This window comes from Lolium rigidum, chromosome 1 (genome assembly GCF_022539505.1).
Source record: "Lolium rigidum isolate FL_2022 chromosome 1, APGP_CSIRO_Lrig_0.1, whole genome shotgun sequence".
Classification (NCBI taxonomy): Eukaryota; Viridiplantae; Streptophyta; class Magnoliopsida; order Poales; family Poaceae; genus Lolium; species Lolium rigidum.
In genome coordinates, this window is record NC_061508.1 from 212,418,867 (window position 1) to 212,435,245 (window position 16,379).

The window sequence follows — 16,379 nt, forward strand, 5'->3', positions numbered from 1 at the left end:
TGCTTTGTCTTACCTTAGAACTATGTTCTGCATCGTTGAGTTACGCTCAGAAAGTGGCATGCTTGTTTTACAGTACTCCTTCTGCATGCAATTCTGTAACTCTGAAATATGCTTGAAAAGAAACAGGAGACAGTGGCGTTTATTTCAACATATTGTTACACTCAGAAAGTTAGCCGTGTTCCATCCAGTTGTTTTTTCTTGAGAAAATGCAAAAGCTGTGTTCTGTCCAACCGTTGATAAAGAGAGGTATATGTTCTTAACTGTAATGTTTACGAATGCCTCTTCAAAAAATTCCTTTATGCTTTCAGTTATACTGCTTCAAGGATTACTGTGAACTTTCTAGAGCAGGATTTCGAAAAGAGCAGGGCTAACAAGTAGAGCTTATATGCTCGTCGAGTAAAACTCTTTAAAGATGATGAGGTATGTTTTGCTTTCTTGAGATTATAAGCCAATTGTATAGTCATTCAGTGTATGTAAATTTTGTAGTGCCACTGCAAATCCTAAATTATTTTATATGCCATTGCAGCTATTGCTTACCTAAAATGCCACTGCAAACACTTTTTTTGATTTTTGTGTGCCACTTCCAGTGGTGTTACATTTCCTTGTGAAACGACTATGGTACTCTAACTCAATTGCAGCATGGCAGCCATATATTTCAAGGTTTAGGAGTGGCATGTACAAAAACATCCTTCAAGTTTAGATACGAACCAGAAAGGCAGAAAAGTTCTGTGGTACTACCTCCGTTCTAAAATAAATGTTGCAACTTTTTCTAGTTTGTCTAGAAAAAGTTGCGTTGCGACACTTATTTTAAAATGGAGGGAGTATTTGTATACTTTTCTGTTAACTTTTTGAGCTGAAAACTGTAGGGAGGCCCCGACAGTAAATTTTATTTAAAAAAAAGAACAATATGTACAAGATAGAGGGAAGGAATGTACAAAAGGGCATAGCCCAAAGGAACTACAGAGCGTCTAGCCAGGCTAAAAGGGGGGATTTGAGATCATCCTTCATTCTGTAAGAAAGGAGGAAGAGGTCCCTTTTGAAAGAAAAGGTCCAAGCTCTAACAGAAGGTGCTTCATTATCAAAGATAAGACCATTCCTATGCTTCCAAGTATTCCAGCAAGCTGTGGCAAAAACTTCAAAGAAGAATGGTTTTCCAAAGTTGCATCTAGCTGCTGTAATCATCTGGGGGAATTCAAGGCTGTTATTGATCATGATGTTAATTTTTTCCCAACATTGCCTACTGAAAGTACAGCTCCAGAAAAGATGATCCCTGGTTTCCAACAATCTGTTGTCACAAATTTGACATAGACCATTGTCTTCGAAAGTGTAGCTTTTCCTTATGAGCATATCCTTCGTGTTTAGTCGGTCATTGGCAAGGAGCCAGAAGAAAGATTTTATCTTTGGTGTGCATTTAGATTTCCAGATCCAAGGAGAGAAAATTGGAGCTTGAATGTGCTCAAAGTTCAATTTGTAAAACTTGCTGGCAGAGAAATGATTGCCCCAGCTATAAGACCAAATGTCATTACCATCCGCATTCCGAGCAGACCTTGTTTGTTCGATGAGGTGGTTAAATTCATGGAATTCCTCAAAAGCTTGGTTTGATAAAGGAAGGTGGAACGCATCAATGGGGTCACTCAGATTCATGGAATTCCTCAAAAACTTTTCTATTAACTGATTCTACATAATTTTGTTGTTTGATACCCACTTCGTTCCATATTAGTTGTCGCAGATTTGGATGTATCTACACATGTAGGTACATCCAAAGATACATCCAAATCTGTGACAACTAATATGGAACGGAGGGAGTACTAAGCTATTTTTTAATTGATCTGAGTGTACATCAAAGTCTTTTTTTCAAGCAAGTTGGGTAGTCTAGATATGAAACCCAACAAAAACCAAAATGAGGAGAGAGAAAAGTAAACAAGGAATGAGTAAACAAAGATTCTAGCACATGGATTGTTGATTTCCATGTAGTCCTATCAAGTGCCAAATCTCTATGTAGATTCTAATCCCTCAATTCTCTTTTTACCGTTTTTGCCCATGTCAACTTTGGTTGTCCTCTGCCCTTCCTAGTATTTTCCATACTCTTTAGAATACCACTATTAACTGGTCGACATGCCCAAACCACCTTAGTCGATGTTGGAATAGCTTCTCGTTGATTGGTGTGACCCCTATCCTATCATGTATTACATCGTTCCTAATTTAGTCATTTCTTGTATGGCAACACATCCATTGCAACGTGTGCATCTCTACAGCACTCATTTGTTGGATGTGATGTTTTTTATTGGGTCAACATTCTACTCCATATAGCATTGCTGGTCTGATTGTCATCCTATAGAATTAACTTTTAGCTTTTTGTGGGACCTTGTCGCATAGGAAGCTAGATGCTTGCCACCACTTAATCCACCATGCCTTGATCCTGTGGCAAACATCCTTGTTGATATCAGCATTGATCCCAAGTATCGGAAGGTTTCCTCTTAGACACTATTTGACCTTCTGAACTAACCTCTTTGTCTTCGCACCCAACGCTACTAAAGTCGTATCTCATGTACTCAGTCTTAGTCCTACTAACTCTAAACCCCTTGGATTCCAAAGTCTGTCTCCCGATCTCTAACTTCCTATTTACAATGACCATGGTTTCATCTACTAGCACCAAAATCATCAGCAAAGAGCATACACCAAGGAATATCTCCTTTTATATCTTTTGCCACCTCATCCATCACTTTGTATTCTTCATTTCTTCTTGGCCTCCGTGTACTTCACCATTTTGGGTGTGCTTCTATCATGGGGCCAACTCTTGTAGCACTCCTTCGCCTTGATAAACCTTTGGACATCCTCATTCCACCACCATGTGTCCTTAGCTTCATGCTTCTTACCCCTTTGTCACCCCTAGCTATCTTCTGAATGCAAGTTTCCATCTTCACCCACATGCTATCCGCACCTCCTCCTTCCCATGATCCTGCTGTGATCATCCTCTTCCTAAAGGTCGGTTGCGCTTCCCCTTTGAGCTTCCACCACTTTCATTCTTGCAATTTTGGCGCCTTTGAGCTTCCACCACCATTATGGTCTCTGTGATCCAAAATAAATGTCTCATGAGTTTACAGTGAACTTGTACTTGGGTTAAAAAGGGATGGCCTACTTTTCCTTGGTCAGTAAAAATCTATTTCCCACGTCCAGTTTCATCTAATCAACTTTCATTTTCACATTAACCCAGGATGATGTGTGTGGAAACTGGGTGCTTAATTATAAATCTGTTTGCTTGCATGAATAATAGATCTTTTCAGTGTTCTCATTATCCATTTGGTCTTTCTTTACCTATTGGTTGTTGCAGTTTTTCAAGAGTCTTCCGTTTTCACGGAGCTGTTGCTTCACTTAATGAACATATTGGATTTTGAAAAGAAAAAGAAACTAGAAGAGGAAATTTTCGCTCAGAACTTCCACTTTATGCTAAAATTAGCCTTGGAATGTTTGCAAGCCCATCTTGAAATGTATGCCATCAAGTACTTATGTTTGTATTGTGCAACTGGATATGTCTTTATATCTTCCCTGTCATAGTGTCATTACACAAGTTATATTTGGTGTTCTTCTCAACCGTTGAGTATCCAAGTGTTATTTTATTTGTTTTCCATGAGTTCTGATGTTGCTAGGCTAGGTCCTAATTGAATATGCTGTATATTTTTTTTGTACTAACTTTGAGGTATTATGAAGTTGGATAATAGCTATTTCATCTTCTTGATTGATAGGTCAGTCTCATAATGCCTATGCTTAGTTATTGTATGCTCATTGTAGGTTTATTGTCGATTGATTTCACGAGAAGTATTTACAGGTTTGGACTTTGGATAGACAGCACTAGCACATGGCGGGTACGCAGATCCGCTTCTGCCATTTTTACATTAGCATTGGGTTAGTTATCTTCTGCTATCTCCTGTCTTCTCTGTTCTTATCCTTTTCCAGTAGCGAGAGTTTCAAGTTTTTTTTTTCTCGAACACACGCCAAAGCGTGCATCTTTGTATATTAGAAGAAACTGCAAAGAAAGCAGGCAGTACAACAGCGTAGCCAAGCTAAAAACAAACAAAAACAGAAAAGAAAGAAAGGAAAACTAAAGCAAACAAAGAACAACCGAAAAAAAGAGAGACTACAAGGCTAACATTTGTTAGCCTGGCATGCTCTAGTTTAACATACCATCTGGGGGCCTGGACCTGGAGTTTCAAGCTTTCGTATTTATGTACCTAATTATCTAATTTGCAGATCCACTTATCTCAGGTTTAATGCACCGCATCAAACATGATGGATTTCAGGTATGAGAATTGCATCTGGTCATGTGCATCTTCTTTATTTCGAACAAAACCTTGATGTTTTCTTTTATCATTTTTGTAATCAACATCTTTAAAACATATCAGTACCTTTTTAGCAATAGTCCACAGCGAAGTCTGTTGAGTACGTAGTTCTGGTCATATTTACAGGCTTTTAAGTGTGTAGAAGGTTGGTTCTTAGCTTTATGCACGGCATATATCCTATCACACTGCCTGCAGAAGCATGGAATATGTCCTTATTCACTTATATTTTGTCATGTTCTGGAGTTTTTTCTTTTCTTTTTCCTACATTGAACAGCAAATTTTTGGTATATTCACTTAACCTGTTCCCTGAAACTTCTGTATCAATAAAAAATCTTCTTATTTTTTGGTTTTGGTAGTTGAGCTGAAGTCCATGAGATAATCTGAGTGAGGTGGGCAGACAAGTCTCAAGCCGATGCAAGTTGCTGCGCATGGGAGGTGATTTCATAAGTGCAAATATTGGTTTGGTACAACATTTCTAAAACTGAGATTTAGAGAGCTAACGCCGGGGCGACAGAAGAGCCAACGTCTTACATTTGTTTTTTATGCATTAGATGTTGTAACATGACTTGGTGGTGTTTTGTTGGTGGCTGGACTTGGTGGCCGACCATAATGTTTTTTATGTGAATACTTTCAATTTGGCTATATATTCACTTGATGTATGTGTTTATTTTGTGTTACAATTTTTTTCAAAGTAATTATAGTGGGCTGAAAACCGTGACCGCCACCGTTGGAGATGCTATTACACCTATTTTCCCAAAACAACTAAGCTAGGTATGCCGTTAATGTGAATGGAGAATTGACATCTCCAGTGGTGCCCCCCTTGGTATTTGACAGGGTGATCTTCAACTTCCTGGAGCGGGCGGCACCTCTTCAAGCAACAACTCTGGCAGTTGCGTTGGTTGGCATATGTGGTAAGCAAGGAAAGATGCCAGGAATGGACTGGGCCAGCTTCATCCGATGCGTGTAGCTGGCAAGATTAAGGCCTAGGTAGAGAATATTGTTCAATATTGTTTCAAATCCTCGACAGAGTGAGTTTTCACCAGCTCCAAAGTGGACTCCACCAGTGTGGTCAGGTTTTCGTGATGTTTACGCCGCAATCTTTCAAGCTGAGCATCGGATGGGATCATACTGGTTCTGTCTTGCTTGCATCCTGTGAAGAAATTGCTGGTATCACGACACCTGAAATGGCGAAAACACGCGAAACCGCAAAACAGTGATGATGAGGTAAACCGCAAACAGAGGTTTGTGACGTCAGAAGTGACAACGACATAGCATGCCGCAGAATCGAATATTCTTTTTTATGATTTTCACTATGAGGTGTCTATTCTGCCATGCGAAACCGTAAAACATGATTTTGTTGTTTATCTCTATATTTGTGACTTTGGACCAAATTAACATCAATATACTCCGTACATCAATACAAATCAATTCTGCTATTGTTCGTACATCATACAAAACAACATTTCAAATTACAATACTTGTTCAAATCAAATAATTAAACAAACAAACAGATGGTCTTGAATGGGAAGAACAGTTCAAATAACACACAAATAGGAAATGAAATGAGGAAAAAGAGAGACTAGCGGCCATACATCTGCCACAAGTTACGGACCTGACCATGTGCCTGCCTGTCCAATCACACAATTTGTAGAGGGATTTCTTATCTAAAAAGCGAGCAGAACATCAAACAACTGAAAATTCCGGGATTGGATTTGGGCACTCCTCTCCACCTCTACTTCGAGAATCCTCCTCAATGGCGTGCCTTGTGACCCCATCAAGCACGACCGCGGCCTCCGGCAAGGCGATCCGTTGTCCCCTCTCCTCTTTGTGTTGGCAATTGATCCGATCAACCATATCCTTACAAAAGCTACCAACCAAGGAAGGTTGCACCCCCTTCTTGGAAGAGCTACGGTTGCGCGCACCTCCTTGTATGCCGATGATGCGGCGATTTTTGTGGCCCCAATAAAAGAGGATATCACTTGCCTCGCTTCTTGCTACCTTTGGTGAAGTGATCGGTTTAGAGGTCAACCCCCAAAAAATCCTCGTAGCCCCGATCCAATGCGACGGTCTCGACCTTGAGGACATCCTTCAACCTTTCCCGGCTACGAGAACGTCCTTCCCTATGAGATACTTGGGCTTGCCTTTGTCGGTTTATAGGCTCAAACGTGGAGACCTTCAATACTTACAAGATAAAATCGCCGGAAAGTTTGCCGCCGGAAATTGGAAGAATGTGAACATGGCCGGTAGAAGAGTGTTGGTACGCTCCATCCTTACTTCCCAAACAATCCATCACATCACCTCCATCGACCTTCCAAAGGGGGTCACCCATAGCATCATGGCTCTTCTCCGGGCTTTTCTTTGGGCGGGCAAAGACAAAGTGACGGGGGCAAGTGCAAAGTTAATTGGGCCAAAGTTTGTCGTCCTACCAAGCTTGGTGGCCTTGGTATCTTGCACCTAGAGAAGTTTGCCGCCGCTCTAAGGCTAAGATGGCTATGGCTTGAGTGGACCGATGATTCGAAATCTTGGATCGGTCTTGGTAATCCATGCAATAAGGAGGACCGGACCCTATTTGCGGCCGCCACTTTTGTCAATATAGGAAACGGTGAAAAAGCGAAGTTTTGGACTTCTCCTTGGCTTGGAGGACTTTGTCCATGTGATTTGGCGCCCTTGATCTTTGCAATGTCCAAGAAGAAGAATTGCAATGTCCGGAAGGCTCTCCATAACAACTTTTGGGTCAACCAAATCAAGATCTCTCACGAGTTTGGGGTGCCTCACATTGAGGAATTTGTCAACCTATGGGGTCTCCTTCAAGATGTGCACCTACCTCATGATGTTCCGGACACCATTACTTGGAAGTTCACTAATGATGGGAAATATTCCGCCTCCTCGGCCTATAAGATGCAATTCGAAGGCCTTGTCTCAACCTCCCTAAATTCTACGGTTTGGAAAGTTTGGGCGCCTCCAAAGTGCAAGTTCTTCGCTTGGTTGGTTATGCAAAATAGAGTTTGGACGGCGGATAGGCTTCAACGTAGAGGGTGGGAAAATTGTGGAAATTGCCCTCTATGTAACCAAGTCCAAGAGACGGCGGACCACCTCATGTATAAATGTCGCTTCACCTTGCGAGTGTGGAAGGAGATTCTAGCTTGGTGCGGTATTCACGATAGATCCCCGGAGTCTTGGATCAATGAGCCAAATGTCGATGCGTGGTGGACAAATATTGCCTTACGAAGAGGTCAACATAGAAAAGCCTTAGCATCCTTGCTCATGCTAATCTCTTGGGAAGTTTGGAAGGAACGCAACGCTAGAGTCTTCCGACACCACCTTTCCGCCACAAATGTCATCATTGCCAAGATCAAAGATGAGGCTCGGGCTTGGTGCTTGGCCGGCGCTAAGGATTTGTGCAATATAATACCGGGAGAGTAGGATTTTGTTAAAGTCCTAGGGCTTGTCCTAGGCATTTGTTATGGAACTCTAAACTTCTTTTCTATTAATGAAAATGGCAAATCTTTTGCCTCGTTTCAAAAAAAAAAAAAAACAACTGAAACAGCAAACCTAGCTTGCAACACCAAAAGCTCTCTTCCCGGGCTGCTTCTTGACTTTTTTTTGCAAAATGAGCTTCCATTTTGTTTTTGGGCTCCCTAGTCGTCTTTATGAATGTCGACCAACGTGGATAACTCTAGTTGGCTAGATAATACCCCAAGGTATACTAATGGCAGTTGATAGTGTAGTTGCAAGCTAGAATATCACCACTAGCAAGCCTAGCAAATAGATGAGGTTTCCGAAAACATTGATGTTTTTGAGAGATCCGGACAGCTCAGTGAAGCAAAGAAGAAGGCACTCATCTTGCGAGGCGACTGCTTAAAGCACGATTGTTGGATCGCGATCATGACTAGCAGTGGTGGAGCTTGCCAAGGATGGCTCTAGGGGGGCCAAACACACAAAAATTCCAAATCTAACCTCTCCCAAAAAAATTGCTTCAGAGATGTGCCAAATCATGGGGGGCTGCTCCCCCCCCCCCCCACGACCTACACTAAGCTACGCCAATGATGACTAGTGAACTGCATGTGCCATGTTGTCGGGTCGTTCTTTCACTTCTAGGGCATTCAGTCCATGCTCCCCAAGCATGGTCGGCCGCCCGTTGCTTCATTCATTGACATGAGCCTCTCTGCGTCCTCCTCATTTGGAGCTTGGAGATACTCATCTCTAAAGACACGGATCACTGTCCACACAAACTTGGGCGTATTATATTCTTTAAGGCGGAGATACTCGTCGGTGTAATTCAAAGTATTTGCACGGCTATAATCCGCATTGTTCATTTTTTGGTAGGCACTAAAACCGTTGAGGCTGGCGGCATTCCTCTGATGAGTGAAAAAGCGGAATTCTCCTTGCATGCCTTCACTATACGGACGAAGAGTTCTCGCTTCATCCTGTAGAGTCTACGGAATAGGTGCGAACGGTAGACGAGTACCTCGGCGAAGAAGTTGTTCATCAACATCTCGTTGTCGAGCGCGCAATTCCGCAGAATGCACAACCGGCAATGGTGGCTCCCCTCCGCTTCCTCTTCTTGTTGGCTTCTCCGTGGAGGTCCTGCACGGCGACCATCAACACAATGTCCTCGTGATTGTCGTCGGAATCGCAGTCAGAATCATCCAGTGAGGAGGAATCAAAGTAGAAATCAACTAACAACCTCTGGGCTGAAGTCCACGACTCTCTCCACGAAGAACTCATCTAATTTCATGAGTAGAGGACATGGGCATAGCCCAGTGGTTGGGGTCGCAGTGGTGCACCCCAACGACCAGAGTTCGAATCCTGTCAGGAATGAATTTCTGGAATTCTCACGCCGACGTCCCGCTTCTACTATATCATTTAGTGTCTAGTTCCTCCTAGCACTAATTCATTTTTTTTCTAATTTCATGAGTAATTCTTCCGTTATTTTCATTATCTGTAAAAATTTGTGCTAAATCCAATCACAAAACTAAAAAGAGACGGAAAGCATACCTCGGAACTCCAAGTCGAGCACGGAAGCATCGATAATTATGATCGGCGGGTACCAAATCGAGCACGGGGCGCGGACACGGTTTCGCAAGGCCGGGAAGGCACCCCACGAAGGGGTGGCAGACTAGAAATGGTTGGCCACGTCAGTTCCGAGCCTGGCTCCTCTTATCTTCTAGTTATACTAGAGATCAATCGTGGGCGGCCAAGAACAGTCTCGGTGGAAAGGGGAGAAGCGCCGCGGCTTCCACGACAGGGGAAATGGACATGCGGATGGCAGGTGTGCTTCTCGGTGGCGCGAGGTGGGCAGAGCGGCACAAATCAGGACAGAAAGGTGGCGGTGAATGAGAGGGCAGAAAGGTGGCGGTGCTTTTCAATGATATAATTTGTGACATATTTTTCATATTTTATTGATCAAAATAATGGTCAAAACAATTTCTTAAACTACGTGCGACGTATGTTAAACCGGGACGAAGAGGGTAAAATTTGTCATAATGAAAAGTACATATACTAGTACTATGTATATGATATTTATTTATGATGATATTTGTTTATGATAACCGTGTATAAGACTAATCACAATGGGGAAGTATCATACACTAGTATCATGCACATGATACTAGTTTATGATACTACTCTCACAATGCATAGTATCATAAGATAGTATCATAGTATCATCATATTTAATGTTTTGTAGGATTTCAATGCAAATTTGTGTACAGGATGTGTTTGCCATTAAATTTTCTAGTTTTACGTGCTATGATACGGTATCATATTATGATACCACTCTCATCTCTCACCTCATTAAATGGTGTGCCACATCAGATTTATTTTTGCCAACATGGTATGCATGATACTACTTATGATACTCCCTAGTCTAATGCATACTATCATGAGGTAATATCATACAGAGTATTTAACATTTTTTAAAATCTCAATGTAAATTTATGTACGATAGATGTTGTATTTTCTATTAAAATTTCTAATTTACGTGTTATGATACAATATGTAACTATAGTAACGGGCTCGCCTCTCTTATTATTAATTGTTGTGCCATATCATATCTGTGCCAACTTGTACTTCCACCGTCGTGAGTAATCTAACGTGCAGCCGAGCCGTCGCGATCTGTAGATTTAATTTTAATTAACAAGGACATGAGGAAGTGTAGGTGAGCAAATCTCCACGCGTTGGTGGCCGGCGTCCCGCACCTTCCCAGTCGGTGCGGTGCCGCGTTCGGTACTGCCGAGCGCGTGGATGCTCCCCACGCCCCACGCCACCGCCGCCCAACTGTGGGCCAGCATTGACACGTAGCTATCCCTGAACACGACAACTGGGAAGTCCATCGGCAGGGGCGGCGCCGCTTCTTTCTTTACTGCTGCTGCTATCTCTCCGTCGGCGGCGCCGGCGCGACGACGTGTTCTCTTCAGCTCATGGTACCGCGTACGATGCACGCACGTCTGTTTTTTTTTTTAGCGAACTTTACTTCGCAAGATGCAGATCAGATCGCAAGTCCCTTGTTTTCGCAGCAAAGCTTGTCGGCACATCGCGAGCTTCAGCTTGAAGCTCATTTGTTGTTGATCTCAAAACGAACAATACAAAGTCGTTATTTTTGTGGCAGCAAACCTTGTAATTTCTTTGCTCTTGCATTGCGAATTTACAATTACTACATGAGGCAGATGCTGCAGCTGCCTATTTACACTTGGGGACAGGATTGAGTACATGGCTAAGCCTAATTAACCCACTAGTACTATTGATCCACTGACGGACGGAACGGATAAACCAACGAACGAATCGGTTGACCGGCTAAAAGCAGGACGTCTGGTTCTACATGACCATCTCGGCCGGCGGGGGCAGGTTGAGGTCGAACCCGACGCCCACGGCGTTGGACGCCTCGGCGGCGTCCAGCACGGACGACGAGGACCCGGAGCTGTCGCTTCGCTCCTCGCTCCAGCCGCCCGGCGCCGGCACGGCGACCGTGACGGCCGCCATCCTGGGGTCCAGGAACAGGTACGGCTGCGCGGCCACCACCGCCGCCGCCGTGCCCAGCCTGAGCTCCAGCAGCGCTTCGGCCGGCGCGGCCGCGAGGAAGGAGTCCTCCCTGGACGACGAGGACGAGGCGGACTCGACGGTGCTGTTGCCCGCGCTGGCCGGCGCCGCCGCGGCAGTCTTTTGGTGGAGGTGGAGGAGCGCTGCGGCGGCGGAGGGGGAGGCGGGTGGGAAGTTGGTCTTGGCGGCGGGGCCGCGGAGCCTGCGCGCGGCGGCGTCGTATGCGCGCGCGGCCTGGTGGGCGGTGTCGTAGGTGCCGAGCCAGACTCGCGTCTTCCTGACCGGGTCGCGGATCTCCGCCGCGTACCGGCCCCACGGCCGCTTCCGCACGCCCCGCAGCTTCGGCTCCGCGCCCCAGCAGCCCTTGCTGCCGCCCGCGGGCGCCTGCGGCTGGGACGAGGAGGAGCTGCTCTTGGGCGCCATGGTGGACGAGCTGACGGTCGGCCGGTGAGTGAGTGCTACGGGTGACCGGGTTTGCTCTGCTTCGTCGGCTGTGCGCTGGCTGGATTGGGAGGAGAGGAGCTAGGTGGGTGAGTTGGAGGTGGATGGGAGAGGCGAGGGTATATGTAGAAGCGGCTGGGCGGCGACTTTGACTGGGACTGGGAGTGGGGAGCGGCGGAGGGAGGTGGAGGTGGGGCCACGCGGGTACCGCGTATGGGCGGCGCTTCGTGTTGGTTTCTTTCGGTGGGCGGTGGCGCCGTCTTGTGCCTGCGTCTGCGTGCGTCGGCTCCGCGGTGCGCGTTGGGCTGCGTTGGCTTTGCTGCAGGGAAGACTCGTGTAGCTCTCGTGGCTCACGTGTAACGCGGCCGGGACCGACCCTCTCTCTGCCGTCCGATCGAACGGACTACCGTTCTCAGATCTACCAGCAACTGATGGCAGCCTATTTTAACTTCAACGTTTGCCATCCACCGTTCAAAAAAAGGGTTCACTTACTATAATTTCCTTATTTTTTTTCAAAAGAAAGTGTGACGTTGTTGAGGACAAAAAAAAAGACCACCAGGTGGAGCCCATGGCATCTTAATTAAGGTAGTCTGAGGACCGACCCAAACCCACAAGAAATATTGCGCCCATGGAATTCGAATTCTAACCGGTCAGAGCACGCCACCGCCACTGAGCTACTAGCTCATCCACTGTCGACGACAAAGAAAAGGGGAGGTGTTAAAGGTTCATTTCCCAGAGTTTGAAATCAGAGGGTTATTTTCTCTCTAAATCAGAAGATTATTTTTTCTCTATATGATACGAGATGTTTTTCTTTCCAGTTAAATCTAGGTAAATGATTTAGTCCGCGTGAGTGATATTAGGATTGGATCAAGAGGCTCTCCTGCGGCTTTGGGGTGCTAATTATTACCATCCACATCTCCTATTCCTCTTCCTCCCCTTCTCCTACCTAGTTGCCATGGATGAGATCAAGGTCCGGCTCGCGTTAGAGCTCATAATTGGTGTGCTTCATGTGCTCGGGTTTGAGAAATATGGTTATTGCTGGTAGACGGCCCGAGGCCAGCGGATCTGGCGCAAGCGTGGCTCAGGAAGCCGGATTCCTCATTGGAGAGCTTGCTGCTCCAACGCAGAGATTAATTGTTTCTCGATGTTGCATGTGTTCGTTGACATGTTGCAAACTCGACTGTATAATGATGTAAACCCACAAGGGAGATGTTGCAATGATCCTAAGCATCTCTTGCAAATACTTTTGTACCGATAATGTTTTCGTCTTATGCTGCAAACGTTTTGCTTTAATGTTGCATTTGCATGTGCGTGCATGCTATTTTTTTGTAGATGATTTGTTGCATATACATGATTTTGTTGCATTGTTGTCTTGAAAATGCATGAGTTTTTGCATGGTTTTGACCTATCACAAAAAGGAATGTTGCAAGTATGTTGCAAAGTAAGCGATTATTGCACGGGTATCTAGTTTATTTATAGGTTAAGGATCAAACGGTTCTGGACGATGATATTAAGTTGGATGGGATGATCAATGATCATGCATTCAACATGTGCAAATCTCTTCCACCCAACCAAAGCATTTCCCTTAAAATTATCATTATGATTTTCCCTTTTGTACATAAATCTTTTTTGAATGCTTGGACACTAAGGGCATCTTCAGCGGCCCCGACGCGTCCGTTTGCGACTACATGATCGAAAAATGGCTCTGCACCCCTGCCCAGCGGCTCGACGCAAACTGATCGGGTTGTCCACACGGGGACGCAAACGTAGCCGAAATTTACTCCCCGACGCATCCATTTGCGACCGCACTATCGAGTAGAGCTTGTTCGTGCCATGTTGTTACAGGCCCACTTGGCAGCGGCCGCGAGTCCGCTTCGCTTCGATTGCATCGCTTACGGGTCTGCTTGTGTCGTGGCCTTTGCCATCAATGGCGCCTCATCTTCAGAGAATGCACCAGGTCTGGCGGGCGGCTACTGGCCTTCTGTGCCGTCATCAATGGCATGCGCCTTCGTGTCCGGCGCCCGTCCTTAAAAGGGCACCGGCAACATCTTTGAAAGAACATCTCTCATATTATGTTTTGAAGTGTTTGATGTCAATGTATGTGATACACTAATGTTTGTTTAAGTGGTACATGGATTATATAGATACATTTGTATGTGTGTTGGATGTGGCCAGTGTTGTCAAAAGAAACAGCAAAAAATTCATCAGGCCGGATAATCCGGGCCGGATATTTCCAAAATATCCGGCCCCCAGATTTTCGGCTAAGGACTTGAGGAGTTGCAGCTCAGTACATTCTGGATAGGGGCCGGACATTTGCCCGGATATTGTCCCGGTTTTGTCCCAAGGCCGGATTATCCGGGCCGGACATTTCGGAAATATCCGGCCCCCTCGAAAATGGCTAAGGACCTGAAGAAAAGCAAGTCTGGATAGTGGCCGGATATTTGGCCGGACATTGTCCCGGTTTTGTACCTGAGGCCGGATTATCCGGGGGGGGGGCGGATTATCCGGCCCTAACTTAGGCCGGATTATCCGGCCCCCCGGAAGCCCCAACGGCTGGAATTTGGGAGGGGTATTTATACCCCTCTTCTTCCTTCCCCCTTTGCTCAATCATTGCACAAGAAATCTGCCAAGCTTCACCTCCATTAGAGCCACCTCAATAAACACAAGATTTGCAAGATCTCCTTCCTCCCCCAACCAAAGCTCTTGATCTTTGGAGATTCGAAGGAGAAGCCACCGATCTACATCCTCACCGAAGCGTTTTTCATTTCCCCTCATTTGTTTGAGGGATCTCATGCTAGTGTTCCTATTTGGTCCCTAGTTGATTTGTGTTGATGTGTTGTTGTTGATTGTTGTATTGTTACAGATTTGGGAGCCTCCAATTCAGTTGTGGATGTGTGCCCCAAGAACCTTGTAAAGGCCCGGTTTCCGCCTCGAGGAAATCCCTTAGTGGAAGTGGGCTAGGCCTTTGTGACGTTGCTCACAGGAGATCTGAGTGAAGCCTTCGTGGCTGTTGGTTTGGCTTTCGTAGCAACCACACTCCTCCAAACGTAGATGTACCTTCTTGCAAAGGAAGGGAACTACGGGAATCATCTCTGTGTCATCGTGTGCTCCACTCTCGGTTACCTCTATCCTATTCTATCTCTTATATTGTGTAGCTATATCTTGCTTAGTTGCTTATCTTGTCATATAGGTAAATTTCACTTAGTTGCATATCTAGAGAATTTACCTTTGTGTCAAGCCTAAATTGAAAAATAACTAAAAATTGGTTAGCACCTATTCACCCCCCTCTAGGTGCGGCATACGATCCTTTCAATTGGTATCAGAGCCTCGGCTCTTATTTCGGGCTTAACCGCCTAAGAGTATGCCGAACGAGGAGTCTTCGGAAGGGGCCGCCAAGACGGTCTCCATGGAAGATTTCAATTCGTTGAAGTCCTCCATGGAAGCCCAAGTGGAAAGCATGAAAAAGATGATTTTCGAGCTATTGACTCCGGTCCCTCCCAAGGTTCCCATTGTAGAGGTAAAGGACACGGGTGCGTTAGAAGAGGGAGATGCTTCGGATTTACCCTCCTCTACCAAACCCGTGGAAGGTGATAACTTAAACACTATCAAATCTCCCATTGCATCTCCTAGGGCAACTAGTGGAGGTGAGAGCTACAATCGAGTAGGTCCACCTTTCCTATCTCCCGATATACCGGTTCCCCATCCCCATATGAACATTCGGGGCGACCCACCTAAGTTTTCCTTTGAGAATTTCGATACTTGGCAATTTGAGTTTCGTTCTCATGTTTGCAGTGCCTCCAATGAACTTTGGAGAATCATCTTGGAAGGCTTCAAGCCATACAACCCCGACAAGTTGACTAGAAGAGAAGCGGTTGATAGTCAACTCAACAACACCGCCTTGCACATGATTCAAACTAGTGTGGGGACAAAGGACTTGCATCGTGTTCGGAACTACACCACCGCCAAGGAAGCTTGGGATGGTTTGGCCGCTAGTTGCATTGGAAGTGAGAGCACGAGGAGGAACAAGTATAATGCTCTTAAGAATAAAGTCCAATGTTTCATGAGGCTACCGGATGAAGATCATGAAGTCATGTATGGAAGACTTCTCACCGTTGCCGATGCCTTCCGGCTTATTGGTGCCACCCACATCAATGACTCTTGGATCAAGGAGAAGTACATTGAATGCATGATGCCGTTTGTACCCATTGATGTCAAGACTCTTGTCGGGGGGAATGCTATTCCTCTCTCACTTCTCAACAAGTCGTGCACGAGATGCAAGCTCTCAAGGTGCTTGAGCAAAACTCTCATGATTCTCGCAATCGAGCTCTTGGGATGACAAAAGGGTCCAACCTTGCCTTGGCGGTCAACTCCGTTGATGAAGTGTTTCCTCAAGAATCTTATAGGGCATCTTGGAGTATGTCCCTGTCCGGAAGACTTGGAACACCACTACCATGACCACATGGCATTCCATGCCAACTCTTTTTGGGTTGACCCATCCAAGGCCAAGGAAGACAACATCAAGAGAAACAACTCAAGGGGGTCCACAAATTCGGGCCCAAGGAC

The 16,379-nt window shown here is 45.4% G+C and overlaps 1 protein-coding gene across 1 annotated transcript; it reads right to left on the reverse strand.

Annotated features, from left to right (window-relative positions):
- Nucleotides 1-10,932: 10,932 nt before the first annotated feature.
- Nucleotides 10,933-11,904, reverse strand: LOC124683092 (ethylene-responsive transcription factor ERF096-like). Its single transcript, XM_047217666.1, has one exon. It carries the CDS (start codon nt 11,796-11,798, stop codon nt 11,154-11,156), a length of 645 nt encoding a protein of 214 aa, XP_047073622.1. The 5' UTR covers nt 11,799-11,904; the 3' UTR covers nt 10,933-11,153.
- Between the last annotated feature and the right edge of the window lie 4,475 nt (nt 11,905-16,379).

Excerpts from the sequence above, each read along its gene's own strand:
- LOC124683092 (XM_047217666.1), bottom strand. The coding sequence starts at position 11,798 with ATGGCGCCCAAGAGCAGCTCCTCCTCGTCCCAGCCGCAGGCGCCCGCG.